General features: G+C 46.9%; 1 protein-coding gene across 2 annotated transcripts in view; it reads right to left on the minus strand.

Annotated features, from left to right (window-relative positions):
• The window catches only part of NLE1 (notchless homolog 1), a 241,994-nt gene extending 216,802 nt beyond the window's left edge, over positions 1–25,192 (minus strand). Inside the window, exons 1-2 of one of the 2 annotated variants that reach the window (XM_086955007.1) lie at positions 25,124–25,192; positions 3,147–3,287 (exon numbers count right to left, since the gene is read on the minus strand). In XM_086955007.1, coding sequence (XP_086811133.1) covers positions 3,147–3,278 — 132 coding nt within the window. In that variant the 5' untranslated portion in view covers positions 3,279–3,287; positions 25,124–25,192. Of the gene's footprint in view, positions 1–3,146; positions 3,288–25,089 lie in introns of both variants that reach the window. The other variant, XM_086955008.1, reaches the window with a different exon arrangement.
• Positions 25,193–27,142: the final 1,950 nt, after the last annotated feature.

A 27,142-nucleotide genomic window follows, 5' to 3' on the forward strand; every position in this document is an offset into this window, starting at 1 on the left:
GGTGTTAAAGAAGACACATAGAATTACTGATGGTAGTGTGTAAACTCGCCCGAATCACAAAAATACTGTCATAATCACGTCATGGGCCCAAGTGCGTGAAATTTGGAAAATCTAACGGTCGGGCGACCTGCACGCTCTATCACATGCGCCTTGACCTCATCGGACAGAGCCAGCTTTCATAGCAAGAAATATGCTTTCTAATCCTACACATTTTTCCCATACTCCCAGACATGCGCGCAGGGCCCGGCACGCTAGTGACAAAAGCGCAGCTTCTTCCCTCACCCGAAAAATCGACGCCACCAGCAATTTTCAAAATATGTTTTCCTTTTCTCCACATATGCGGGTCTTTGATTATCAAGAGAGCCTTTCAGTGTGCTTGCCTTTTCTGACGAACGAGTAAACCAGGCAGCTATTGCAGTTTCCATCCACAATTCATCCTCTCTCAAGATCTGGGTTCACTTCGACTCTAACCCCTTCATTCCACTCTCAGATCTAACATGTGTACAATAACATGCTGATTCCCGTGCACCACCCTGCCCCTCAATGCATCAAGAGTCACCCACAGCTTTGTGTCCGACCACGCTTGATCCAGATCCCCATTCGGCACTTTCGATCCTGCCACTGAAAGCCGATACTTAGGATATTGACTTCTTCAAATCAAGGTGCTCCTATGCTATGCGCACGTGCGTAAGAAAACTTGAGGGGGGCCCCTCCGGATTTAATCCGGAGCTCTTTGGCCGGGGTACTGTGCTGAGGGGGCTCCCTGCAGGCCCCCCCCCCCACTTCCCCCCTATCCCATCCCTGGAGGTGCGGGACCTGTGTGGCTATACGCAGCTGCTGTGTTCTATTTAAGGCATTACATTGAGATTAATTACTTCATGATTTAATTAAACTTTCGAGCTTGGGGAAAATAATGCTAACTCAAACAAACAGGAATGTTTGAGCATCTGGGAAAAAATATGAATGTTAAAGTTGCTGCCCTGGTTACAGCTCTCATGAACTCCGGGGTATTCAACATTTCCAGCATTAGTTAGTCTGATATACAAGTGAACATACTTGTTAACTGGGAGGGTAAGTGTAGGGTAGCCTAGGGTGTTCAGTAGTTGGGTGTAATTCTCAAAGGATATGCCTGCTTCTTTTTCTACCCTCTTTGCTTACCCCGTTCTGCGCGGTCAGGTGGGCATCTATAGTAATGTTGCAAATCGCAGTAAACCATATATGGAACATTTCTGTTGATTGTTTTCCCTTGGAAATTTGATATTCTGACAATTGCCACCTTCGGCTGCAAGACTTTTTTCTTGAGCCTCTGCCTGGATTTTGGACCACGAAGGAATGGAATCAACTACTTTCAGTATATTTGGGCATGAAGAAGGAGACACCTGTCAATGAAAGAATTAGCTTTTCAGGCGCTGCACTGCAAGAGGCTTACAAAATATCTAATGCCTCCTCCCTCACCATCTTCATAAAGGAGGATTTTGTTTGCTTTGAAAAATACCTGGTCATCAGGTAATGAGTCTTTAAGGAATACTCTTGTCTATCTGGTATATTAAAGAATCAAGCATACAAGAATCTAGATAGACTTTAGGATGAACAGAAAAATATGAAACATTCAGTCATTAGCCAAAGTGATTTCTGGATGTTATGCCATTCAAGTTCAATTTATTTATGATTTTGGAACTCAAAAGAGATCCACATAAAAAGAAGAACAGAAAATAAAACATACATTTTCGAGTATGGTTTACAAATACACATGATCATATAAAAACGTCAGATAAAATCACTAATAATAATCATTACAAACCAGTGGAATTTTAATACATATCTAAAAAACATTTTAAAAAGTTAAAAATCCTGTGGCAAAACATTTAATTTGGTGGGTTATAAATGGCATCTATAAATGCAGTAGCAGACAAAATGGATGTTATGCCATTCACTTCCACAAAACCCTAGAGCTCCTTACAGAAAACATCAGTAGTTCATTAGTACTTTAGCTGCCCTTGTTGACGAGTAACTCGTTGACCAATTTCACATTGTAAAAAATTATGGTTTTCCCGTTTCACAGTCTCTTTTTGACCTCCTGTCCATCTTTCCATCATAAAAAAAAAAAACGTTGTTGATGCCTAAGGGCAGGGGCATCATCAACCCTCCACTTTAGCAGTGGGGTCAGTGGCGGCGGGCATCCATGGGGCAGGGGGCTGGGCACGCATGAAAATACTATATAAAACAAGCATTGGCATAGCCAATAGGTTTTGCCTTTGGGACCTTATAAGTATTTAGTTATGCAGCACAATTTCCTTGGTGCAACAACATCAACTGTTGCATGGCTAAACACTCATAAGGTCCCAAAGGCGAGACCTATTCGCTATGCCAATGCTTGTACTGCGTGTTGCAAACCACAGACTAACTACGTTATTGCGAGTTTTAACAAAGTGGACCGATACAAGACACTTGTCTCTCTCTGTTTCTACCTGTGACATTAAATAAGCATTGCCCCAAGAGGAGAGTTGTTGAGCTGCACATGGCCTGCTGCATGCCATGTGGTAGCAGAAGCGAAAGCAAGATATAAATAACAGTGTAATTTTTACTATTGAATACATTTCCTCATATGTTTTTAGCACCCAAAAGAACACGTTTAGATGTGTATGATTACCAAGGATTTTTCTACCAAACTAGTAAAACAGAATGGGATAGTCAATTAAAAATGACAATATTAAAAATAACATTCTATGTAAAGTATTTTGTTATTTCTAGGGGTGGGAGAAATATTCTGTTCCGCCTGCAGAATTGGCGGAATTTTGGAGACTCTGCGTGATTATTATAATGCTGGCATCGCAATCATTTGTGGTCGGAAGGCTTCTGCAGAAAATTTACATAAGCGGCAGCAAAGTTACCTGGAGTAGCTGTGTCCTCTGACGTGCCGTGTGGTGCTGTTTGTGCTGATTTTTCAGCGCAAAACATGCTCCCGGCATTAAATCGCATCGCAAAGTGACTATTTCTGTCCGTTGGCAGAACTCCGGGGAATTGCTGAGTTTTTATGTAATTTCGCAAAGTCAAATTCTGCCCACCCCATGATTTCCGAGGAGATGCATCGTGTCACGATTTCTTATGCGAGCAGATTCAACACAGAGACCTTATTGTGGACCTACCTTCAGCAAGAGGGCATTGCAGACAAGTTGCAGTTTATCAGGCGTAATATCAACGGGCACATCGAAGGGAGATCCCAGGATTTCTCCACTTTCATCCTTGAACTGAATTAGCAGCCTCTGAACGTCCACCATTTCAAGGCTCTACAAATAAATGCACTTAACAATCACAAAATAGAAAATGAGGAGACATTTTGCTAGCTAAGGCCCCTGTAGCAACAAGATAAAGAAACTTGATAAAACTTAATAAGCATAAGTAATAAAAAGGCTCTTTAAGCTTTTTTTTAGTGAAAGACTGTTGACGATTCAGTAATACGCACAAGAAATAAACAAGTGGTTCAAAAATGACATCAGCAGCGTAAGCTTTTCTCACACGCGCACAAACACACACACACTCAAAAGGTACAGCACATGCAGTGGCTATGAAAGCTATCCACTCACACAGTAGAACCCAAATACAGCATCCCTCACACAGCAGAGACCTGAAGTACAGGACTAACGAGGCGGGTGCTCTGATAGCTCGAAAGATCTCTAAACTCAAAAGCGAATGGTAAGCATAAGCACTCATTTTTAGATTGAGTCTGCAGCAGCTTATGTGCTGCATGTATTCTCGCTCACAAGACACTATTGTATACAATTATGGGCTTGGAGCTCACCTACTACTTATCATTTGTCTGCTACAGTGTCACTCATCTTTTTTGCCTCCCAACTGACTAGCACAGGCCAAGAGGCACTTTTGTTCCTTACTGTGGACTAGGAAAACAGTGGGTGAATGTTTGAAACAAATGATAAACGGCACGTGGCGACATTAGTATTAGAACAATGGAAGCTCCGAAAACAATGGAGTAGCTCCAGCTTATATGGCTGGTATAAGCCTTCTGCTCCAACATTCCAATGCCTGTCTTTCTGTTTCTCTATTTAATGTAGCCGTAAACCGGTTATTAAAAGCCTGCTGCAGCGTTTTAACAAAGCAGAGGGATTTTAACCCCTTCAGTGCTCAAACGCATGCAGCACGGTGCTCGTGTGCTCATGACGAGCCTAGGCTCGTCATGAGCCGTGGAACGCTCACACGCGGGGCTAATTTCCCCGCTGTGCTGAGCGTTCCATTGCGCGGGCGGGTCCATGACGATCCCAGGCTCGTCATGAGCACACGAGCACCGTGCTGCATGACGAGCCTGGGCTCGTCATGAGCACAGCGGCGCCGTGCGCGGCCCCCCTCCCCTCCCGCACCGCGGGAAATTAGCCCCGCAGTGAAGGGGTTAATAGCGGTATAGCCCTGTAAGGAAGGGCTATGAGGCAATTAGAACATTCTGCCACTAGAGGGCAGAATGTTCTAACAAATAAAAAAAGCCTTCAGGGAGCGCGAGGGGATTGAAATCCCCTCAGGCTCCCTGAAGCCTTTATACACAGCCAGAGCTGTGAACAAAGAAAGATTAGGATGTTGGAGCTCCGGGTTTATACCAGCCATTATAAGCCCAGGGCACTCCATTGTTTTCAATGGAGCTCCCAACATTCCAATGTTCTAATTTAGAAGACTCTCGACCCTCAGTGAATGGAATGTTCTGCTAGCCTTACAGTGCTTCTGCTTCAGCTATACCGGTTGTTAAACGCCCTCTCCTTTGTTATAGGCCCTCGTTTGCGTCTCGGGCCTATTACTCAGGTTCAGGGCCTATAACAACCGGTAAATCTCTTGGCAGCAGGCTACATTACAAGACGAAGAATGAACTGTTGTTTCTGTCCTGTGAATAGTAATGTTATTTGAATAGCGACAAGCTGATGAAATTGCTGTCTGCTTTCTTACCCACATAAGTGTGAGGTGTTTTGTATGCTCCGATCTCTTGATGTGTTTTTTCTGCAGAGATAGGGTTTATGGTTTGGATTTGGGAGCAAAGACATGATTCACTTCAAACCACCAGTTGTACTATGTAAGTATTTCAAATTAAAACAGGTTTAGCTAATTTTACATCTGTGAGGACTTTCCTCAAGTAAAACAGTTTTCCTTTACATAGCTTTTAACACGGGCTCTTATTTACCTGCATGATAACATCTACAACCACTTGCCCGATATTTTCCTTTTCTCGCTTTACTTTCTGTTAGAAGGGCGGTCCCAGAGGCCAGGTTGTGTCTACCCGACTCCTCCGTGACCCGCCTCTCCCACCAATAATGCCGAGCCTTAACGAGAGATCCCCGCCAGGGAAGACCTCAAGTATTGAATCGTACACACGAGGACCACACCACACTTATGAACAGACACCACACCGTGGGTTTTCGATATACACACGATCGAGGGGTCGCCAATGTCTCAAGGCTTCAGGGAAGGGGTAGCGGGACAGTCTCAGTCTCATAGGCCAGCACGTAGTGTACCCTGCGCACAGCTCTCAATCCTTGAGCCGGGGGGGTTACGGAAGATGGTAGCCGCACTGGTGGTCCTACTCACTTGAGGATGACTCAACTCGTGTTGGTAGCGTCGATAGTCCAGCCGGACTAGGGTACTCCTCGAGCCGCGACGGAGTCAGCAGGGCTCGATCCGGAGGATAGTTCGTGAGGAGCCGCGACCATGTCAGCAGGGCTCAGAATGTTCGTTGCAGATCTTCAGGGTTCAAGCTTGAGCCGCGACGAGGTCAGCAGGGCTCCGATGTTCCAGTTCCGAGAATGAGCCGCGACAGCGTCAGCAGGGCTCGAAGAGTTACGCAGTTCAGTTCAGCCGCGATCAGATCAGCAGGGCTTTCTTGTCCAGGATACAACTGCCCGCTAGTTCAGGGGCAGGCCTTGATATAGTCCAGGGGCACGTTGATGTCCGGACCCTCGCAGGCGGAGGTCCGAGGTTTTGGGGGCGGCCTGTTGGTGAGGTCCGGAGGTTGGTCCTTTGATCCCTTTGAGGATGCGTCCGGGAATTCCCAGATGCCCAGCAGGTCTGGAGCCAGCACTCGGGGAGGCCAGAGGTGCAATTGAAACTGGCCCCCAGGGGAAGACCAGAGGTGTGACAGAAACCAGTCTCTCAGGGGAGGCCGGAGGTGCAATCGAAACTCCTTGTCTTCTCTCACTAGGGTAGCCCTCACCCTCCCAACGGGGCTGGCGCGTCTGGAGCCTAAGCTGTGCTGGGGCTGGGGTCGAGCTAAGCCCATGGAGTCAGGGATCTCGGCAAGGGAAAATGGCTGCCGGTGGGCCTATGGGGCCTTGCGGGTTAGGGGCGCGCGGGCTGGGAAGGTGGCCGGGGACAGGCCGATACGGGCCGCAAGCGTTTGGTCGGACATGGGCAGGGCAGCCAGGGGTTTCTAAGTACGGAGCTGGGCTAACGGGGAGCAGAGGAACAGGGGGTGGGGGTGGGAACCACGCCACCAGGCCAGGTCCAACACTTTCTGAGTTGAATACTCAACTCACTCTCAGTTTGAGAAGTTCCGGGACAGGATTTTGCATTTCAGCCAGGTTGTGTGGAAAAGGCAATGGTGGCAGCATGCATTTCAGTCAGAGGCATAGGCTTTTTTTTACCTCTACCAGCTTCCCTATGTAACGTTTCCGCCTTTATCTCCATATCTAGAACACGTACAAACGGTGTTTGCAGTGTATGTCGAGTTTGTGCTGCATAGAAATGAGGTCTCCAGATGGCAAGGCTGGTGGTGTACGCTTGGACATACCAGCCTACACAAACATCTCCCTTTTCTCTTTGCTAAAATTAGATAAGTTGAACGAGGGGGAAAGCCAGCCCACCCTTTGCCTTTGATGTAGTCCGGCTTCCTATACTACAGTGAAACCCACCACTGTCACATTTCCTATGTTGATGGCCATCTCCTGTAGCAAATGCCTTCTTGACAGGCACCAATAAATACCTGAGCCAGCTCAAACTGGTCCCTGGCGAGGCAGCAGGTAAGGGAGCACCTGTCTATGCCTAGCAACAGCAGGGAAGGGGGCCTCCATGATTGAGCCTTTAAAAAAAACTCACTGGTTAGATGTAGCACACAGCCTTGACCACCTGAAGAGCATATATACTGACCCTCTCACCAGTATTCAGCTCATCATTATACTCGTCATCAAGGATCACCTGTGTATCTGAAGAAAAGACGTCAGATCCTTGAGTGGACTTCTAATGGTTGTTTTTCTTCCTCATGACTTGGCCTACGTCTGGGAAAGTCTAAAGTTGCTTTGGTGCTTGATATTTTGAAAAAAAGGAAGACTTATCTGCCACCATGAGGCACTGGACTACATATAAAATGAGGTATCAAACGGATTCAAAGGAAAAAAGGCTACCACACTGCAACACAGGAGGAAAGGCAACAGGATTTATTCGGGAGTATAACTTTACTGTTGCGCACCCTTGAGTAGCAAAGCACCAGTATCTCATCTCCTTACTTCTAGACTGAAGACAGAGGCACTTCTGAACTTCTTCACAAGAACCTGAAGCCTCCCTCATACAATAAAACGGGGCTCAATGTTAACCTGTTTCCGAATACAGGGGAGCTGGAGTAGGTTTGTTTGGTTCTCTACAAAGAGATTTGTTTTCTTTGTGCTGCCTATTGTTAGGATTACTATAAATTACTTATCAGTAATAAAGCCTGTTTTTCTAAATGTATAAAAAAAAATAACTGTACTTTATTTCTAACTCTTAACCACTTCCTAAAGCTTGACTGCTTAACTGCGCAATACTGAGAGTGAAGGGTTTGCAAAGAGTACTTGTTTATTCAGTTTGAATTAAACAGTATGGTGGCCCCAGGCTACCCAGTGGTAAACTCCAAGAGATATTGGATAACAACCTCTGCTCCCCCAGTTATGCCAAGAAAAGGCCACACTGGCTGAATTGCTTTCAGCAGATGACACCTCGGTATGTGCAAGAGGGTGGTTTTAGAACATCGAGCATGCCATAAGGAAAAAGCTGCGCACTCCCACCTCCCACTTTACATGGAAGACTTCGGTCTTCAGACTGCATCGCACCATGAAGCTGGCTCAACAAGATTTAAAAGCAGTGTGCACAGGTATTTTTATTGCATGTTTTAAGAAAGCCTGCATGCTTCCTTGCCTTTAGCTTATTTATTTTTAACAAAAAAAGGTTATAAATCGAACAGGTTATCACACAGCAAAGTGAATCAAATGAGAGTGAAGGGGCATAAGGAGAGGCTAGGCAAATAAACAGGAAGCACTTACTAAACAAAAAGGGTGTTAAAATGTCGACCTGCCAAAAAAGTACACTGGCACTTGTTTTGAAAAACACAAATTCTTACCGTATTTCTCAAAAGAATTGATCAAATGAGGCATCCCAACAAATAAAACTGTCTGTAGTCAAACATAACAAGCATTTGCAATGCAATAGGTCTCGTATTAAGAAAGTTTGAGCTATTGGTATTGTAAATGACAATTTTTTTATTTATGTTTTGTTTTTGAAAATATCGAAATTAATAGCTTTGTCATTTACAATGCCAATAGGTATAACTTTCGCCAATGTGACACCTATAGCATTTGTAATGCAGTATGTGTTGTATTGACGTGACTTACATGTATTGATATTACCAATAACAATGGCTTTTAATTTTTTTCAATAATTAATACTTAAATAAAAGTTATTGCAATGTATAATGGCAATAGCTTAAAGTGTTGTAAATAACTTTTGTGAAGATTATGTTCAGTGTATTTTATTGTGACGATAATCCAAGAACAGAGGAGAAATATTAACATCTTTTTGTTACATTTGTAATAAAGCTTGAAACATTGAGAGAACATATTTGAACGAGGTGTTGAATGTTTGCACAGATTGATGCTGTGGTGGCGCTGAGTGATGTGATGGCGAACGGGTGATGTTGTCGCGTTCAGTGATGCTTTGGCGTTCAGTGATGCTGTGGCGTTCAGTGATGCTGTGGTAGCGCATAGTGATGTTGTGGTGCCCCTAAGTGAAGCTGTGGTGGTGCGGAGTGATGCTGTATGCTATGCTATGTTTTGTTTTGCTATCCTATGTTTTGTTACGCTATGGTATGCTGTGTTTTGTTATGCTATGCTATGCTATGTTTTGCTATGCTATGCTTTGTTATGCTATGCTATGTTTTGTTGTGTTTGATATGCTATGTTGTGCTATGCTATTATATCTTTTGTTTTGCTATGCTATGTTTTGTTGTGTTTGTTAAGCTATGCTATGTTTTGTTGTGTTTTGCTGTTTTGTTATGCTATGTTTTGGTTTGCTATCCTATGCTTTTTTGTTATGCTATACTAGGTTTTGTTATGCTATGCTGTTTTGTTGTGTTTTGTTATGCTCTGCTATGTTTTGTTGTGTTTTATTATGCTATGCTTTGTTTTGCTATGTTTTGTTATGCTATGCTTTGTTATGCTATGCTTTGTTATGCTATGTTTTGTTATGCTATGCTAAGCTTGTTTTGTTATGCTATGCTATGTTGTGTTTTGTTATGCTATGCTATGTTGTGTTTTGTTATGCTATGTTTTGTTGTGTTGTGTTGTGTTTTGTTATGCTATGTTTTGTTATGCTATGTTTTGTTATGCCATGCTATGTTTTATTTTGCTATCCTATGCTTTGTTTTGTTATGCTATGCTATGCTTTGCTATCCTATGCTTTTTTGTTATCCTATGCTATGCTGTGTTTTGTTGTGCTATGCTATGTTTTGTTATGCTATGCTGGTGAGGGGGAGTTTTGTTGTGTTTTACTATGCTTTGTTGTGCTATGCTATGTTTTGTTGTGTTTTATTATGATACGATTTGTTTTGTTATGCTATTTTTTGTTATGCTAAGCATTCTTTTGTTATGTTATGCTATGCTATGTTGTGTTGTGTTTTGTTATACCTTGCTATGTTTTGATATGCTTTGCAATGCTATGTTTTGTTATGTATGCTATGTTTTGTTTTGTTATGCTATGGTATGTTTTGTTTTCTTATGCTATGTTTTGTTGTGCTATGCTTTGTTTTATGTTATGTTATGTTATGTTATGTTATGTTCTGCTATGTTTTGTTGTGTTATGCTATGTTTTGTTTTACTGTGCTATGTTTTGTTTTGCTAGGCTTTGGTATGTTATGTTATGCTAGGCTTTGTTTTGTTATGCTATGTTTTGTTATGCTATGCTATGTTTTTTGTGTTTTGTTATGCTGTGGGTGAGGGGTTGTGAGGGTGAGGGGGGTGAGGGGGGGTGAGGGTGTGTGAGGGTTTAGGGTGTGTGAGGGTGAGGGGTGTGAGGGTGAGGGGTGTGAGGGTGAGGGGTGTGAGGGTGAGGGGGTGAGGGAGGGTGAGGGTGTGTGAGGGGGGTGAGGGTGTGTGAGGGTGTGAGGGGGTGTGAGGGTGGTGAGGGGGTGTGAGGGTGGTGAGGGTGTGTGAGGGTGGTGAGGGTGGTGAGGGTGTGTGAGGGTGAGGGGTGTGAGGGTGAGGGGTGTGAGGGTGAGGGGGTGAGGCTGTGTGGGGTGTGAAGGTGAGTGAGGGTGAGATGGTTGTGAGGGTATTAGGGTGAGTGAGGGTAGGAGGGTGAGTGAGTGTGTGAGGGTGGGTGAGGGTGAGTGAGGGTGTGTGAGGGTGGGTGTGAGGGTGAGGGGTGTGAGGGTGAGGCTGTGTGGGGTGTGAGGGGGTGAAGGTGAGTGAGGGTGAGATGGTTGTGAGGGTATGAGGGTGAGTGAGGGTAGGAGGGTGTGAGGGTGTGTGAGGGTGAGTGAGGGGGTGAGGGGGGTGAGGGTGGGTGTGAGGGGGTATGAGGGTGTGAGGGGGTATGAGGGCGAGGGGGTATGAGGGTGTGAGGGGGTATGAGGGGGTATGAGGGTGAGGCGGTGCGAGGGTGAGGGGTGCGAGGGTGAGGGGGTGCGAGGGAGTGCGAGGGTGAGGGGGGTGTGAGGGTTGAAGGGGTGTGAGGGTTGAGGGGTGTGAGGGTTGAGGGGTGTGAGGGTGAGGCTGTGTCAGGTGTGAAGGGGTGAGGGTGAGATGGTTGTGAGGGTGAGTGAGGGTGGGTGAGGGTGTGAGGGTTGTGAGGGTTGAGGGGTGTGAGGGTTGAGGCTGTGTGGGGGTGTGAGGGTTGAGGGGTGTGAGGGTGTGAAGGTGAGTGAGGGTGAGATGGTTGTGAGGGTATGAGGGTGGGTGAGTGAGGGTGTGACGGTGTGTGAAGGTGGGTGAGGGTGTGAAGGTGGGTGAGGGTGTGAGGGTGGGTGAGGGTGGGTGAGGGGGGTGAGGGGGTGCGAGGGTGAGGGGGTGCGAGGGTGAGGGGGTGCGAGGGTGAGGGGGTGCGAGGGTGAAGGGGTGCTAGAGTGAAGGGGTGCGAGGGTGAGGGGGTGCAAGGGTGAGGGGGTGCAAGGGTGAGGGGGTGCGAGGGTGAGGGGGTGCGAGGGTGAGGGGGTGCGAGGGTAGGGGTGCGAGGGGGGTGTGAGGGGGGGTGTGAGGGGGAGGGGGTGCGATGGTGAGGGGGTGTGAGGGTGAGGGGGTGTGAGGGTGAGGGGGCGTGAGGTTTGAGGGGTGTGAGGGTGAGGCTGTGTGGGGGTGTGAGAGGGTGAAGGTGAGTGAGGGTGAAATGGTTGTGAGGGTAGGAGTGTGAGTGTGCGTTGAGTGAGGGTGGGTGAGGGGGGTGAGGGGGTGTGAGGGTTAGGGAGGGTGAGGGGGTGCGAAGGGGTGAGGGGATGCGAGGGGGTGAGGAGATGCGAGGGGGTGAGGAGATGCGAGGGGGTGAGGGTGTGAGGGTGAGAGGGTGTGAGGGGGTAAGGGGATGAGGGTGTGAGGGGGTAAGGGGGTGCGGGGGTAAGGGGGTGAGGGAGAGAGGGTTGTGAGGGTGAGAGGGTTGTGAGGGTGAGAGGGGGTGAGAGGGTTGTGAGGGTGAGGGGTGAGGGTGAGTGAGGGTGTGTGAGGGTGAGTGAGGGTGTGAGGGGTGAGAGGGTTGTGAGGGTGAGAGGGTTGTGAGGGTGGGTGGGTTGTGAGGGTCAGGGGGTGAGTGAGGGTGGGTGAGGGTGTGAGGGTAGGTGAGGGGGTGAGGGTGGGTGAGAGGGTGTGAGGGGTGAGGGTGAGTGAGGGTGTGTGAGGGTGAGGGTGTGAGGGTGTAAGGGTGGGTGAGGGGGTGTGAAGGTGAGGGGGTGTGAGTGTGAGGGGGTGTGAGGGTGAGGGGGTGTGAGGGTGAGGGGGGGTGTGAGGGTGTGGGGGTGAGGGTGTGTGAGGGTGTGAGGGGAGTGAGGGTGAGGGTGAGAGAGGGTGTGTGAGCATGAGTGAGGGTGAGTGAGGGTGGGTGAAGGTGAGTGAGGGTCAGTGAGGGTTGGGGGTGTGAGGGTGAGGGATGTGTGAGGGTGAGGGGATGTAAGGGTGAGGGGGTGTGAGGGTGAGGGGGTGTGAGCATGAGGGGGTGTGAGGTTGAGGGGGTGTGAGGTTGAGGGGGTGTGAGCATGAGGGAGTGTGGGGATTGTGAGGGTGAGTGAAGGTGGGTGAGGGTGGGTGAGGGTGTGAGAGTGAGGGTGGGAGGGTGTGAGGGGTTAGGGTGAGTGAGGTTTGTGAGGGTGTGTGAGGGTGAGTGAGGGCTGTGAGGGTGGGTGAGGGTGAGAGGGTGGTGAGGGAGTGAGGGTGAGTGAGAGTATGAGGGTGGGTGGGTGAGGGTGGTGTGAGGGTGAGAGAGTGTGAGGGTGGGTGAGGGTGGTGTGAGGGTGAGAGGGTGTGTGAGGGTGAGGTGTTGTGAGTGTGATGTGGGTGAGAGGGGGTGAGTAAGGTTGAGAGGGTGTGTGAGGGTGTGTGAGGGTGGGTGGGGGTGGGTGGGTGAGAGGGTGAGTGAGGGTGGGTGAGGGTGGGGTGAGAGGGTGAGTGAGGGTGGGTGAGAGGGTGAGTGAGGGTGGGGGGTGTGAGGGTGAGTGAGGGTTTGTGAGGGTGAGAGGGTGAGGGTGGGAGGGTGTGAGGGGGTTAGGGTGAGTGAGGGTGTGTGAGGGTGAGTGTGGGAGGGTGAGTGAGGGTGGGAGGGTGAGTGAGGGTTGTGAGGGTGTGGGGGTCTGAGGGGGTGTGGGTGATTGAGGGTGTGTGAGGGTGAGTGAGGGGTAGAGGGTGAGGGTGTGAGGGAGGGTGAGAGTGTGAGGGTGGGTGGGTGAGTAAGGGTGTGTGAGGGTGAGGTGTGTGAGGGTGAAGGGGTGTGAGGGTGAAGGGGTGTGAGGGTGAAGGGGTGTGAGGGTGAAGGGGTGAGGGTGTGAGGGTGAGTGAGGGTGGGTGAGGTTGAGAGGGAGTGAGGATGGGTGAGAGGGTGAGGGGGTGGGTGAGGGTGAGTGAGAGTGAGGGTGAGTGGGTGCGAGGGTGAGGGGAAGTAGGGTGAAGGGCGGTGAGGGTGAAGGGGTGTGAGGGTGAGGGGGTGTGAGGGTGAGGGGGTGTGAGGGTGAGGGGGTGTGAGGGTGAGGGGGTGTGAGGGTGAGGGGATGTAAGGGTGAGGGGATGTAAGGGTGAGGGGGTGTGAGGGGGCGTGAGGGTGAGAGGGTTGTGAGGATGAGGGGGTGAGGGTGAGTGAGGGTGGGTGAGAGGGTGTGTGAGGGTGTGAGGGTGTGTGAGGGTGAGGGGGTGTGAGGGTGAGGGGTGTGAGGGTGTGTGAGGGAAAGTGAGGGTGAGAGGGTGTAAGTGTGTGTGAGGGTGAGGAGGTGTGAGGGCGAGGGTCCGAAGTAAATGGTGGCAGGGCAGACATCATTAGACAGAGAGAAGAGACTGGTGGTGACTGCTTTGGTCAGTTTCAGAATCAGGAGGGGCAGAGTCAGCACAGTCTGCGAGGGATCAAAGTGTCTAGAGGCAACGCATAGCGGATGTAGCATTGAAGCTAGCAAGTCCAGCGTTTTCAAGCTGTGTGTCCCTAGAGAGATGGCAACACAGCAACAGCATTTGAGGAGAAAAGCTACTGTAAACAAGCACGGTAGGCTTTCACTTTCGTCCAGAAACAAGCTCTCGGAATTGCTGTGGCGGGGGGCACGGGGGAGTCTGATGCGGGAGGCGGGGGAGTGGCAGCCTTTGATCTCTGATTAGGGGGGGGGCGGCAGCCTTTGAAGCCTGATGCGAGGTACAGACAAATGGTGGTGTGACGTGGCTGGCGATGGCGTGCACGCGCATAGATCACATGAACTGTGTCTAATCCGCAGTTTTGGCAGACTTTTTGTACTGCTTACTAGAATCTCGTCGCAATGCTTACGCATTTCTTCAGCGAGACCTAAAAATCACAAGGGCTTAAAAAGACAATAACTTACATTTAAAAAAGGATGCAATTTCATAAAAGTTCTAAAACAAAATACACCTAGTAAGTGCTTAACGAGAAACTGTAGTTTTAAAATATAAACAGAGGCAGTAAAATGCAATCAGTCTCTCAATTTGTAGCACAAATTCCTGTTATGCCAAGTACCACGCATCAGGGGTTAAAGTGAAGCATTTTAGTGCTGATATACGCATCACTGCACTAAAATGCATTACTCGGCTCCTTTCTACAGGGTGCGGGTCAGTGAGGCACTCAGTTGTTATTAAAAATTTTAAAAAAAGAATTGTAGTGCTTGCTGTGCACAACTCTGACTACCGAGACAACTCACATATTAATTGTCTGCTGGCTGGGCCCGGGGAACTCACTGGTTGCTATGGTGACCCGTGGCCGGCGCAGTCTTAGATAGTTGGATACGTTGTTTCTGCTATTGCACAGCAAAAACAAGTTTGGTAGGCGTTGGCCCGGCCGCTCTAGTCACAAGTTAAAAGGAACCAAGATGAGCGTTCCCTAACAACTACTACAATGCAGCTTGTGCGACAGGGTGGGGGCTGTATATTGTAGCATTAGCCTGAAGCAGAGAGGGAAATGCAGGAGGAAGTGTTTGGAGGTGGCAGCACCAGCCTCCGGAGATCAGGGAGACAATGGCAGATAGGACAGCAATTACACATTAACATTATATACGGCTGTGCACTCAGCTGTAACTTTTACGAGGACTGTTCCTGGGCAAAACCTAGTATCTAACCTGCACATGATTGCAGTATGCATACATGTGGTACGCCAGTGCTTCATTGCAGCGCACGTGATATGACACATGCTTATTTCTGGCCAGGTCCGGTCACAGCCCTAGTCCCATTCACAAGCGTCTCTACCTGAAAGGGCACACCACTGAATACACAGCAGCCAAGAAGGAGTGGGGGCTCAGATGATAAAGCTGCTGCATGGGCGTCTGCTGCCCAGTGTAAGCAGCTTCTGGATATTTTTCAAGCCTCAACTAAATAAAATTAAATATTTTCTAATTTCCCACATAGCAATCCTGTTCAGTAAGAGGAAGAGATAAGACGCGCCGAATAGCGACACATTTTTCAGCTGATGAGACTAAATGAGAGGTCTTAAAACGGAGAATAAACCCTTCGTTCTCCGCAATTACTGGGATGTTCACTACAACCGATGCAAAGTTCAGTTAAGTGGATTTTTGTTGCATTTCTTATTCCTGGCAAGCATACAGTGGTAATCTCTTTGCTCTAGCCAGGGCTGGTGCTAGGCATGGGCAGTAAGGGCAGCTTCCCGGGGGCTTGCTCTCAGCCCTCCACAATGGAGCCCGGACAGTGCAACACACCACCAAATCTCTTGTGCCCCTGGTGTCTGTTTGCAATTGGGCTTAAAAGAGCCCCCCCTCTCTGGGTCTAACAGGGATGGTGTGGGGAGGCCTAGGGGAGGGGAACACTTCATCTTGTGTCAGTTGCAAGGAGACGCATGGATGCCCATTGAGGGACACCCATTTTCAGCCCTTAACAGTCTGCACTGTTTTAGCTCTCAGACCCCAAGCTAATCTCTCACCTCCAGCCAGATATGCAATGTGAAAGGGGTGCTTGTAGGTGGTAGAGAGGTGAGCTGTGGCCCAGGATGAGTCTGCACAAAGCAGCTTCTGGAGCCGCCATGAAGGTGTCACTTGTGTAAATTAGAGGAGCCTTGCACATTTCCCTTCTCTCTGGCCCCAAAAATCCTAGAACCGGCTCTAACATCCTGCTTAAGTGAAGTGACTGTCAGCACACATGCATAAACATTCCTAGCCTCTAACACTCTGCTCTCTTTCTCTGACTGAACCCGAATGCTGGGTACTTATTGTCATTGCTAATTGTCCCTCGTGGAGCTTTTTTTTTTTAGCACTTGTTGTATCTTAACCCTTTCTCTCTTTCCCTTACCCTTTCTCGCACGTGCTGTTTCCCTGTGCGTATTGGTTGTAATCAGCTGGAATGTTGTCAGCTGAGAATTCCAGATGACAGTTGACACTTAGGTGTCAGTTGGTGTTTAGCTGTTGCACACTACACAAGCATTGGTGTGTTGGCATGATAATAAATAGACGCTTTGAAATCCAACTGGTTCCTGAATGACTACTTTACAAATTGGCGACGAGGTCGGGGACAACACACCGGAAAACCCACATGAAACTATCCTTATTTTCCTTCCTTACTGGAAAGTTTATTCTTTAATTATTAAATAAGAGGAAGCTTGTGGTGTATCAATAGTGGAAAGTTGTAAACGGAGCGTCAAGCAGAGTGAAAAACGAACTATAATGAAGTCATGTTCGAGTCAATTGCTTGTGGAATGATTTGAGGATGTTCGCTTAACCCCTTCGGTGCTAATGACGAGCTGAGCTCGTCATGAGGCACAGTGCCCGTGTGCTCATGACGAGCGGAGCTCGTCATGACCACACCCATTTCTATTAGGGCCCAGCACAGGAGAGGAATATCTCAAGCAGCCAAGGTGTTAAAATAAAAAATAAAAAAACTGAAGCAGAAAACACCTAGGAAATGATTGGAATTGTCCAGCAATTAACAACAAATGTGGCAAGTGCGGGCTCATTGGCCATTTCCAAAAAGCTTGCATAAGAAGAGAAAGAGCAAAAGTCAAGTATGTTCAAGAGGAGGAGGAAGTGGAAACTGACTCATCAGATGAATCTGAATACAATCTATGCGTATTAAATTTAACAGACGCAACAGAAGATAAAGAAGAGGATGGTGACAATATTAAGAAAAAACCGTTGTGCAAAATGACAAGAGGAGGTGTTGAGATGGAAATAATGGCTGATTCTGGTTCTCCTTGCACAATCGTAAACCATGAGGTAAGGAGTAATACATTTAAAGGAGTTCTTGGTAACAAGATGAAGAAACCTGAAATAACATTGAAAACCTTCACAGGAGAGCCTATCGAGCTTGTAGGTTACAGGAAACTTAATTTTGTATTCAAGGAAAGAGAAATGAAAAGCAAAATGTATGTAGCAGCCACTGGTCGATCCGTATTAGGGTGAAAGGACCAGGGAAAACTTGGCATCACTCTTAACCCTAACAGTTCTGAATCCGTGCTGGTTATGCAACAGGACAATAATCAACAGAAGAGTGTCAAAGTGAATTAAATAACAAAGGACAAGACACAAACCCAGTTAGTGTCAATAGACAGGAAGGAAAATGCCACCGTCTAGAAAAACAGAAATTAGATAAAGAAATAAGGTGCATGTGCTCAGTGAAGAAAAAGAACCCTCAGGCACCGACTGTAGAGGTCGGTAGCCAATTGTCTTCATTGGGTCCAAAAAAGTTGGGAAAATTTGTGATAAGGAAGTGCTTTAAAAAGAGCGTGGGCTACTCATCACACAATGATTTTATTAAGAGGGTAGCTCTAACTCTAGTAAAAACAGTGTAAATTAAGGGACTAGTGATTGGTTGGGTTAGTTTGAACCAACAAGTCCTTACTGGAGTGACAAGAAAACAAAAATGGTCAACATGTTTCTGCTTAAGAGCCAAGGATCGGCTCAGCATTCGTCAGGACCAAAGAACTCTACCATGTACCTTGAGGAACACACACTAGGATGTCCAAAACTAAGGTGTAGAGAAAAAACAAATGTAAAAAACTAATACAACCTGATTAGTGTGGGCTGGGCTCTGATGTCTTGGAAGCATTATATGCAAAGAGTCGACCTCCAGAGCGGGCTTTCTTGATTCTGGGAAAGGATGCTAAGTTACAGTGTGAAGAACGTAACGTTCTCTTGGTAGTATAGGGAGTGATAAGGTTTTTTAAGATGGGTGGAGCCTTACCATGCAGAATTTTATGTGTCGTGCAAAGTGCCTTAAATTGTATTCTCTCCTGGATAGGCAGCCAATGCAAGGCGTTCAGGGCTGGTTTGGCTGAACAGCGACGATGGGTTCCTGTGAGAAGACGGGCGGCAGTATTTTGTACTATCTGGAGTTTTGATAGTACTTTTTTAGGGGCCCCCAGATAGAGGGCATTGCCGTAGTCTAGGCGGGACAGCACAAGGCCGTGAATCAAAAGTTTTTGAGATTGTATTGGAAGTAATGGCAGAATTTTTCTAGCGGTCCGTAGAAGGCCATGGCACACACCAGCCGTTTTTCTTGCTTGGGTGAAGAAATTGAGGCCTTCATCCAGCCAGATTCCTAGACTCTTGATTTCTTGTTTCGGATTGGGTGGCGTGCCCATACAGGGCGGCCACAGGGATTTGGGTTGGTAAAGTGACTGATTGCCTAGAACCATTATCTCTGTCTTGTCATTATTAAGTTTGAGATGTTCATCCATTTAGTTATGCCGCTAAGACAGTTGTGGAGGTTGGTGAGGGATTGGTCTTGCTGACTTAAGGAGACTACCAATTGGGTATCTTCAGCGTACGTTAAAAGCTTGATCCCGAAAGGGGTGACGATCTTCTCCAGGGGGGACATGTAAACATTAAAAAAGGTCGGACTCAGGGACGAACCCTGAGGGACCCCACAGCTGATGGCAGTGGACCTGGAAGTGAAATTACCATCTGCTACCTGGAAGGACCTATCGTTAAGGAAGGATTCCAACCAGGACAGGGCCGTCCCTACGATTCCAAGATCTCTAAGCCTATGGACCAGTGTCGAATGGTTGACGGTGTTGAAGGCTGCGCTCAGGTCCAGGAGGATCACTGCCACTGATCCCCCTGAGTCGATGATTTTTCTTGCCTCTTCGACAACCGCCAACATCGCAGTTTCTGTGCTCTGGCCGGGCCTAAATCCCGTCTGAGACGGCTCCAGGAGACCATTGGTTTCAAGGTATTCAGAAAGTTGGTGATTGACATATTTCTCAGCTATCTTGCTGATGCCTGGGAGCAAGGAGATCGGCCGAAAATTGCCTAATTCTAGTGGGTCCAAGTGCGATTTCTTAATAAGGGCTTTGACAGTTGCTTTTTTCCAACTAGGTGGAACAACGCCATAGGTAAGCGAGATGTTAATCAAATTCGCCAGATAGGGAAGAATGGTAGGCGCAACTAACTTTAGGATGTTAAAGGGAGCGGGATCAGTTCGGGATCCACTTTTGATTGAATATAGTATTGGGGAGAGAGTATCTATTGTCAAGGGGGTGAAGTGGGACAATTGATATGCTGTAGCATGGGGTGTGGAACTAGGCGGATTAGAAATGGAGAGAGCGTCAGATGTTTGTGACGGAAGAGAGTTGAGAATGTTTTTAATCTTTGATTCAAAAAATTCTGCAAGTTCATTGCATCGGTTAGCTGATGGCTCTACTAAAGGGGGAGGATCCGGTGCTTTGAGAAGTTTTTTAGCAATTTGAAACGTTTCTCTTGATTAGTTGGTAGATGATTTGATTTTTTCCTCGAAATATTTGACTTGGGCGATTTTAAGTGCCTTTTTGTAGTTGAGAATGGTCTGTTTATATTCAATTTTTTTTAATAGGGTCGAAATTTTTTCTCCAGTCTCTTTCCGATTTCTTACAGACTTTTTTTAGAAGTCGCATTTCCTGGGTAAATCATGGGGAGGTAGTTTTACCTCGGGGCTTACAGGAAATTTTTTTAGGTAGGGTTTTGTCCAATGTCTCTCCTATCCATTTCGAAAACTCTGCGTCGGCGTGAATAGGGTTGGAGACAAGATTAGGGGGGGAGCGCTCTAGATTTAACTTCCATTTTTCTGGGTCTAGGGTAGCCCAAGAGCGAGTGGGCTTATTAGGTAGAGATTTAGGGCGTGAGATTTTATATAGCTGCCAATTCAGTGAAATTAAGAAATGGTCAGACCATTGTACCGGAGTATGGTCTAAGATAGTAAGATCATTAATGTTCGAAAAAATAGGATCCAACAGGTGGCCCAGTGAGTGGGTCGGTTGTCTACTTTGTAGCCTAAGCTGAAGGGTTTCAAGGTCTGCTATTAGGTCAACGGCTGGTTTGACTTCCTTTTTATCAAAATGAATGTTCAGATCTCCTAGGATCATAAAAGTGGAGTGGGTGGCAGCAAATGTGCAAATATGTTCCATAAGAGATTCACTGAACTGGCCCATGGGTCCTGGAGGGCGGTAGATAAGAATTCCAGGCAAAGATCTACATGGGGAGGATTGAATAGAGAATAGAGCATTTTCACAATCTAGGAGGGGGCTGCCTTGCAATCGGCAGGAAAGATGGTCTTTATAAATTATAGCAATACCCCCTCCCTTCCCTTTGGATCGGTCCACATGTTGAATTAAGAAGCCGGGAGGGAGGGATTTGACGATGTTTGGGTCGGAATCTGGTCCCAACCAGGTTTCTGTTAGAAAAAGAACGTCTAACTGACGATTTTCTAAAGTGCGGTAGATTAAAGATCAAAATTAACACGACAACAAACTTATACAAGTGTTGAAGAAATTAGAGAAATGTGGAATCACAGCGGAATACAAAAAATGCAAATTTAGTAACAATTGTGTAAACTAACTAGGTCACGAAGTCTCGTGTGAAGGAATAAAACCGAAAAAAGAACTCATAATGGCAATTAAGGATGCACAAGTGCCCACTAACAAGGATGAACTCTGAGCATTTTTAGGGCTGGTGGAGTACTACTCGAAATTTGTAAAAGACTTTTCAGCTAAAACTTACAAAATTAGGAAACTACTGAAGAACAAGAGTAAATATGAATGGACAGAAGAATGTGAAAGAAGTTTTAAACAACTATGGAAAGAAATTTGTGAGGCACCAGCTTTGCAGGGATTTGATGGAAATCTGGATTGTGTGATCACTACAGATGCTAGCGGTAAAGGGATTGGAGCAGTACTCACGCAAATAGAAAGCACAGGAAAGGAAGTTACGATTGCTTTCGCATCGCGCTCTTTAACTGCAACAGAGGAAAGGTACTCTGCAATCGAAAGAGAGGCGGTGCCTTGCGTGTGGGGAATGGAACATTTCCGCCAATACATTTTGGGGGAAAAAAATAATTCTACTGTGTGATCACAAGCCTTTAACTAAAGTATCAACTGTGAAAGGGTTATACAACACATCACCACGTTTGGCACGCCTATCCATTAGACTATTGGATTATAATTACGAAGTTCAGTACCTACCTGGTGTAAAAAATGTGATAGCGGATTTCTTGAGTAGGCTACTGTTGCAAAATACAGGAAGTGAGGCACAGGAGGAAGAACTATGCGTTGCCAGTATCAACGAGGAATTTCCAACTTTAAAAAAGAGTGGATAAAGGAATATTCTGGTGATGAACAATTACAAAAAGTAAAGGAACACATTGTACATGGATGGCCAAAGAAAAACCGCATGGTGACAGAGTTACGAGTGTATTGGGAACTTAGAAATGAATTGTCAGTGGAAGACAACCTCATTTTAAGACAAGGTAAAGTGGTGCCGCCAAAGGATCTTAGGGAAAGGATAATAAAAATATGCCACGCAGGAAATTTGGGAATGAACAAAACCAAACAGAGAATAAAATGTTGGTATTGGGGACCTGGATGTGACATACAGATTGAGAGGGCCATAAGAAACTGCATTGAATGTGAGAACTCGGATAAAACACAAACAACTCTACGACTCCCACTCCAGCCATTGTAATGCCCGAACTATGGGAAATAATTGGTATAGATGTAATGGGGCCCATAAAATGGCAAGATGAAGTAGAGTATGTACTGGTGATGGATGATAGACCACCTTTCAAAGTGGCCGGAAGTAAAAGTGTGTGGAAAAGTAGACACTAACGATGTGCTTAAATTTATGGAGGAAGTATTCATCAGGGAAGGAATTCCAAAGACTATTGTGAGTGATAACGGAAGCAAATTCACCTCAGATGCGTTCAAAGGATTTGTCGAAAGGAACGGAATCAACCATAAAACCACCTCAGTATACCATCCTGCTGGAAATGGAGCCGTAGAAAGATTTAATAGAGTGATAAAGGGAACCATCCAACTAGAAAACAACAACGGAAAATGTTGGAGGAAAGAGGTCAACAAAATGGTTTGGGGGTACAGAATTACTCCGGGTGAAAAAACATTGGTGAGCCCATTCGAAATTATGAGAGGAAGGACCCCTATCCCTAAGGACAATATTGTATGGATCAAGTCGGCAAAAGAAAAGGTGTGGTCAGTGGATACCATCAGGGAAAGGATCAAGAAAGCACAAATCGTATACAAAGAAAAATATGACAAGAGTAAGAATTGTAGAGAGTTTAACATCCATGTTGGCGACAAAGTAAGAGTAAAGAAAAGCGAACACATTATCAAAGGTGAGAACAGGTTTACAGCACCGTTGGAAGTTGTGGAAGTTTTTGTAATTCGGCCCTACTCAGTGATGGCAGAGTGTGGCATGCCTCTGCTATATCAGTCAGTCACAGTGAGGAAGATAACCTACAGGAACGGAGAAAACGTAAACCCGTGCAAGAAGGAACTGACCACAAATGGTCACAACTGGAGCAAGAAGAATCAGAACCAGAGTACTATTGTGGTGGCAAATCTCCAGGAACACATGAAAACCAGGATGGACAGAACCGAGAGATCATCGAATCAATTGGTGAACTAAAGGACATCAGCACTGATGCCTCTGTGGTATCCCAGGACACGTTCGATGTCTATGCTTCGGGAAATGAATAAGAGGAACCTGAGTGGGAAGATGCGGACTGCAACCTCCACAACAAAGGGACTGGAAAATCATTACCATGAGAGGAGGGACAGTTGGCAGCACCGGCGAGTGCACCCATCGGTGATGCTGGTGGAGTAAATGCCAAAACTAGTAGCTTTGGTCGGGTTCTGAGTAAACCCTGTGTTGAAAGTAGAATACTGGAAGCAGGAAGTTAAACTGCAATCAAGTTTATTCATACAACAGCCCCACACCGAGTCAGTGCGTGGTCAGGAAGATCATCTGTCAAGTGACAGTTTGGCTGTTCCTAGGAATAGCGAGAAGAGGTGGAACGTTGGGGGAACCAATGGGAAGGGGGAGGTGACAGGGGGAGCTCTCACGTCAGAGAGGTAACCAGGGGACCGAGGAGGACAGGGTTAAGATACAACACATCTTCCTCTCTTGAGAGTTTTTTAAAGGATTAAACACTTAGCAGTGAAACATATAGTCATGCGGGAAGAACAGTGAACATTAATCATATACAAAGTCTTCATAACGCTTTGGCTTGCGAATGGTACGACCAAACCTTCCCATGACACTGTGAGGATCAGGAACACAATCGGTGTCAGAGTGGGGATCATTATTGGTTCTGCCTGACCTACCACTGAAGCTATGACTGTCAGACATGACTTCAGAGTCAGAGTGTGAGTCGCCTTGACAACCCCGCATTGGTATCGGAGTGTGAGTGTGAGGGCTGACATCAACAGACCGGTCTGATGAATGACAATCAGCAAAGTCAGAGACCGGTGGGAGAACATGTGAAGTCTCAATGCTGGGCTTGAAACTATGTTCTGAGCTTAGACATATCATAATCAACCCACAAATCTTTGCTATGCACATTAGGTTGCATTTGACTTGGAGCTTTGCTTTCAAGGTGGCATTTTGCTAATCTACTCATGTGCCACACTTTCTAATCCTCGTCGCCACTGTTGAAAGTAGAATACTGGAAGCAGGAAGTTAAACTGCAATCAAGTTTATTCATACAACAGCCCCACACCGAGTCAGTGCGTGGTCAGGAAGATCATCTGTCAAGTGACAGTTTGGCAGTTCCTAGGAATAGCGAGAAGAGGTGGAACGTTGGGGGAACCAATGGGAAGGGGGAGGAGACAGGGGGAGCTCTCACGTCAGAGAGGAAACCAGGGGAGGACATGGTTAAGATACAACACCCTGCAGAATGATACGATGACTGTTTGCGAATAGTACTGCGTTGTAGTTCACTGTGTATTTGCAGCGTGTTTTCAAATACTCTTTAGGGACGGAGATGTGTTGTATCTTTACCCTTTCTCTCTTTCCCTTGCCCTTTCTCGCGCGTGCTGTTTCCCTGCGCGTAATTGGTTGTAATCAGCTGGAATGTTGACAGCTGAGAATTCCAGTTGACACTTAGGTGTTTAGCTGTTGCACACTACACAAGCAATTGGTGTGTTGTCATGATAATAAATAGACGCTTTGAAATCCAACTGGTTCCTGAATGACTACTTTGCAGCACTTCATCTATTATTACTGTTTTCTTACTTTTCCATCGCTGCCAAGACTTTCAGGATAAGACAAAACCAGTAGGATATCTACTGGAAATAATATTTCCGCATAATCTTTCCAAATGAAAAGTGAAAATGTATCCTCCGTTCGCTGATACATAAAAGTAACCCAAACAATCTACGTTGGGCGCTTGTGTGTAAAATGAAAATGGACAGTCAGTAGTAAATGTGCCAGCTGTTTAAAAATACAAGAATTTTAAGCAAAAATGTCCTTTCAGGCTATTTCTAATGGCACAGAAAAATGGTTCTCTATAAACTTAACTGTCTCGTTGCTTGAAGTTTGTTTTCAGGTTATGGTTTGGTGAAAGAACTGTTTATGGACTTCATTTAACGTAAAGAACTGGCTACCACTGCATCGGTCTGGCAATCCATCGACATTAGGATGTTAAAGAGGAAGACGCTAAATTTGTTTCCTATATATTGAACTTGCCTAGTGGCCTCGGCTAACTAAATCGATCTGTATTTTCGGATACACCTTACAAATGCTTGGTCCGAAAACTATCAAAAACACCACGACACGTGCACGCATATTTCTTCACACAATAATGGTCACACTGACTTGCAACCATGTCGCTGTTAAAGTGCTTCAACGCCTCATCAGAGCATCGAGCGATGTATTACAATATATCTGCAGCAGATGCGTATAACTTATTTAGAAAGTGACCACATGTTAGATACTCACATGGTTCGTTGTTGAACTCAGCCTACTCTGTTGATGTCGATCTTTAACGATTTAACACATCCGGGTTGCATAATAACCAATCATACAGATGGACATATTCAGTGAATCGTGCGAGGAACAGCTAATTTGTAAAACAACCTTGGATTGGAACATTGGGTATACTTCAGCCAATCTCAGTGCGCTACACAGAATTCCGAATTGCTGATTGGCTATTGAGTAGCACGTGTATCCTCTCAGAGTTGTCCTTCACAATTCAGTACCTCCCGGTTTAATGCGAACTGGCCTTGGTTACGAGTGTGTTCGCTGTAGGCCGGGGTGTTAGTCACGGCCTTGAGGTAACAAACAGCCTGTCTCTCTGGGGTTAGGTTTCTGCCGTCTGAAGGTGGGTATGGGAGGAGGGAACTGGATGCAGCACGAAGTAGGACACTGGTGGTCGTAGTGAGTGCTGTGGGTGTACGTTCGCACTTAATGACTTCTTCTCATTATTTACAGTTAAGGCCGGGGCTGGTGGCAGGAAGAGGGGGTGGGAGGGGCTGGCGGGCGCTGCATAGACAATGTCAGTTCCCTTCATTCAATCAGGATGTATAAAGCATGGTAAATCACCCGATTGAATATCTTGGCGCTTGCAGGCAGGGTTGGTCATTCGGAATGCCGGAAGTGTGGTGTTGTCTGAAGGGAGGCAATTCCAGGTTTTTGCTGTGATGTGGGAGGAGGAGCGTCTTCCACTTCTGCTATTGTAGACAGGTAAGTAAATGAAAGGGAGGCAGAGGCGTAGTCTTTGTGATGGTTGGAAGTACAGGCGGTCATTAATGTGTGCGTGGGTCAGCAGCTTGAATTGTCATCTCTTCTGTAAAGGGAGCTAGTTGCGTTTCCTGAGGTGGGGTGTGACATGGGTTAATCAGGAAAGACCTAGGATGAGTCTGGCTACGGCGTTCTGTATGATCTGAAGTCTTTGTAGAAGATGTGCAGCGATTTTTACGTAGTGTGTCACAGTGTGACTCGTGTGTAGGGGTAGCGACTTTAAGATCTTGCCTAGCATGCACAGAGGAAGCAGGCGGAGAAGACTGCGCTAATCTGTGATTTCATTGTGAGCTTGTTGTCAATGATGATTCCGAGGTTTCTTGCATGTTGACGGGGGCTCATGGCCCCCCAGCAGCCCCAGGGACAGCCATCCTCCAGGGCTTGTTTTTAAAAACAAGCATTTACAATGCAACGGTTTCGCCTTTGGAAAAGTTTGAGCTATTGGCATTGTGAATGACAAACTTTTTCGGTCGAGGACCGGAAATGCTGGCTTGCCAGCATTTCCGGGAGGAGATCGTATGATACTTAGTAGGGATCTGGAACCCGCCTCCCTCGGCTGTCTCACCTCAATTGGCTGGCTTCCTAAAAGGAGGCCAGCCATTGGAGGAGAGAGCCGTCCCTCCAAATAAGCTCCGTCTTTTTCGGATTCGGGGGCGTGATTTTTTGCATTCTTTAGCCCTGTGACGTCGTCTGTCACTCAGGGCGCAAAACCACGCCCCCAAATCCGAAAAAATCTCAGGGCTTTTTTCAGCCATTTTGAAGCTCGCTTCGAGCCCTCCGGAGGTCGGTTTGGGTCGTGTGCTTCTGTTTTCCTGCGTGCCCCTTGGCCGAGCACTTTACAGTGCGCCTGGGGGCTCGCGTTATTTATCTCCTTTGTTTTTCCCTCACGTCGTGCTCTCTGGCCGAGCCTCTGCCTCTGAGGGTGCCTGGGGGCTCGGTTTGCACTTTGTCCGCCTGCGTGCCCCCTGGCCGAGCCTCTAATGGCGCCTGGGGGCTCGCTTTTGTTTAAATGCTTCCTGCTCGGGGGGGGGGGGGGACCCGAGAGTCGTCGTGCGCCCGGGGCTCCTCTTTAAAAGTGTCTCCGCGAGCTGCGTGTTGGCTCCCTCCCACAGCTGCAGCGCACCTCCGGTGCCCAGGCCGAAGTGTGATCCCAATCCGACCCTGCCTGCCATGCCCGTCATCCCCGGGAGGGCAGCTGCCCCTTCCACCGCGGTGCCC

Source organism: Lissotriton vulgaris, chromosome 2_1, assembly GCF_964263255.1.
Source record: "Lissotriton vulgaris chromosome 2_1, aLisVul1.2, whole genome shotgun sequence".
Taxonomy (NCBI): Eukaryota; Metazoa; Chordata; class Amphibia; order Caudata; family Salamandridae; genus Lissotriton; species Lissotriton vulgaris.